At 49.0% G+C, this 1,653-nt stretch overlaps 1 protein-coding gene across 1 annotated transcript in view; it reads right to left on the bottom strand.

Moving 5' to 3' along the window:
• The window catches only part of TRIM28 (tripartite motif containing 28), an 8,376-nt gene that overhangs the window by 5,252 nt on the left and 1,471 nt on the right, over positions 1 to 1,653 (bottom strand). Inside the window, exon 2 of the mRNA XM_042021445.1 lies at positions 1,089 to 1,647. Coding sequence (XP_041877379.1) covers positions 1,089 to 1,647 — 559 coding nt within the window. The remainder of the gene's footprint in view (positions 1 to 1,088; positions 1,648 to 1,653) is intronic.

Below are 1,653 nucleotides of genomic sequence, written 5' to 3'. Positions count from 1 at the left end.
GGGGAGGAAAAGAAGGGGAGGAAAAGAAGGGGAGGAAAAGAAGGGGAGGAAAAGAAGGGGAGGAAAGAGAGGAATGGGGCAGGAAAGGGAGGACAAAAAGGGGGAGAAAAGAAGAAGAGGGAAAAGCAGGGGAAAGGAAAAAGGGGAAAAAGGGGGAGAAAAGGAGGGAAAAAGGGGGGCAAGAGGGGAAAAGGGGGAGGGAAGGAGGTGAAGGGGCAGCGAGGGGAGGACAAAAAGCGGGGAGAAAAGGAGGGGGAAGGAGGAAAAAGGAGGGGGAAAAGGGGAAGGAAAGGGGGGGCAGAAAAAGGGGGGGAAAGGGGATGGGAAAAGGTGGGAGAGAAAAGGAAAAATAATCTTATTAGCTCATTAACCTTTAATAAGCTAATTAATCTTCATTAGGCATCAGTTATCTAATTCACTTGGTTAGTGGATTAAGGGTTTTTAATTAAGGAGATGCACCAGGTACCACTCTGTCATTTAATCCCTAATTACCTTATGCAATTAGATCTTATCTAACAAAAAAGCTTTTGACACCATTAACGATCAAGTAAGTGAGCTAATTAATAAGGTAAGCAAGCTAATGAGATATATGCTTAGATAAGTAATCAAGTTAGTTATTGATTCCCCCAGAAGTTTGATCAGTCTGAGAGCAAAAACCAATAAAAAACCATTTAAAAAATAGCAAAACTTGGCAAAATCATAAACAAAGCCCAACTAATTGATTAAAAACTAATTTAAACAACCAACAACATAATTAATTGATTAGTCATTAATTAGGTCTCTCCAGCTCTAGCCACTCCAACACTCCCCTCTGCTAATTAACTCTCACCTTTCTCAACCCTTCAGTACCCACCCAACTAACGAGTTCTGTTTATAAAATCAGTAATTAACTAACAAGAGCAATTAACCTGCAGGCCAACTCCAGGTGTTTTTCAGTAACTAATCAGCTCAATCAATTAATTAAAGCCACCTTTAAGGGTGGCCTTGCTGAGCAGGTGCCCTTTCACTCATCAAACCGATTCCTCGTTTTCCAGGGCTGGGTGACTGCTGCGCTAATTAGGCATGCAAATGAGGGGGGCGGGACTCACTGGTGGTCTCGGTGGGTGCCCAGGTGACAGTCCCGGCACGTGAGGGTGTCACACGTGCTGCAGAACAGCTCCAGCGGCTCCGCAGGGTGCGCCGGGCACTGCGCGGCCCCGGCCCGCGGCACCGCCCCGCCTGCCGAGAGACCGGAACCGGTGGGAAGGGGCTGGGAATGGGAATGGGATGGGATAGGAGCGGGAATGGGAATGGGGTGGGAATGGGAATGGAGTGGGAATGGGATGGAACTGAGATAGGAGTGGGAATGGGAACGGGGTGGGAATGGGGATGGGACTGGGATGGAACTGAGATAGGAGCGGGAATGGGAACGGGGTGGGAATGGGACCGGGATGGGACTGAGATAGGAGTGGGAATGGGGATGGTGCTGGGATGGCACCAGGAATGGAGCTGGGAATGGGGTGGGAATGGGAATGGCACCAGGATGGAACTGAGATAGGAGCAGGAATGGGGTGGGAATGGGAATGGCAGCAGGATCAATCTGAGATAGGAGTGGGAATGGGAATAGAGTGGCACCAGGAATGGCACCAGGATGGAACTGAGACAGGAGCGGGA

Source organism: Corvus kubaryi, unplaced genomic scaffold (genome assembly GCF_017639235.1).
Source record: "Corvus kubaryi isolate FWS band 111438036 unplaced genomic scaffold, C.kubaryi_AGA036_p1.0 117, whole genome shotgun sequence".
In the NCBI taxonomy this organism is placed as follows: Eukaryota; Metazoa; Chordata; class Aves; order Passeriformes; family Corvidae; genus Corvus; species Corvus kubaryi.
Note: the sequence above shows the minus strand (reverse complement) of the source record. Positions and strands in the feature narration are given on the sequence as shown.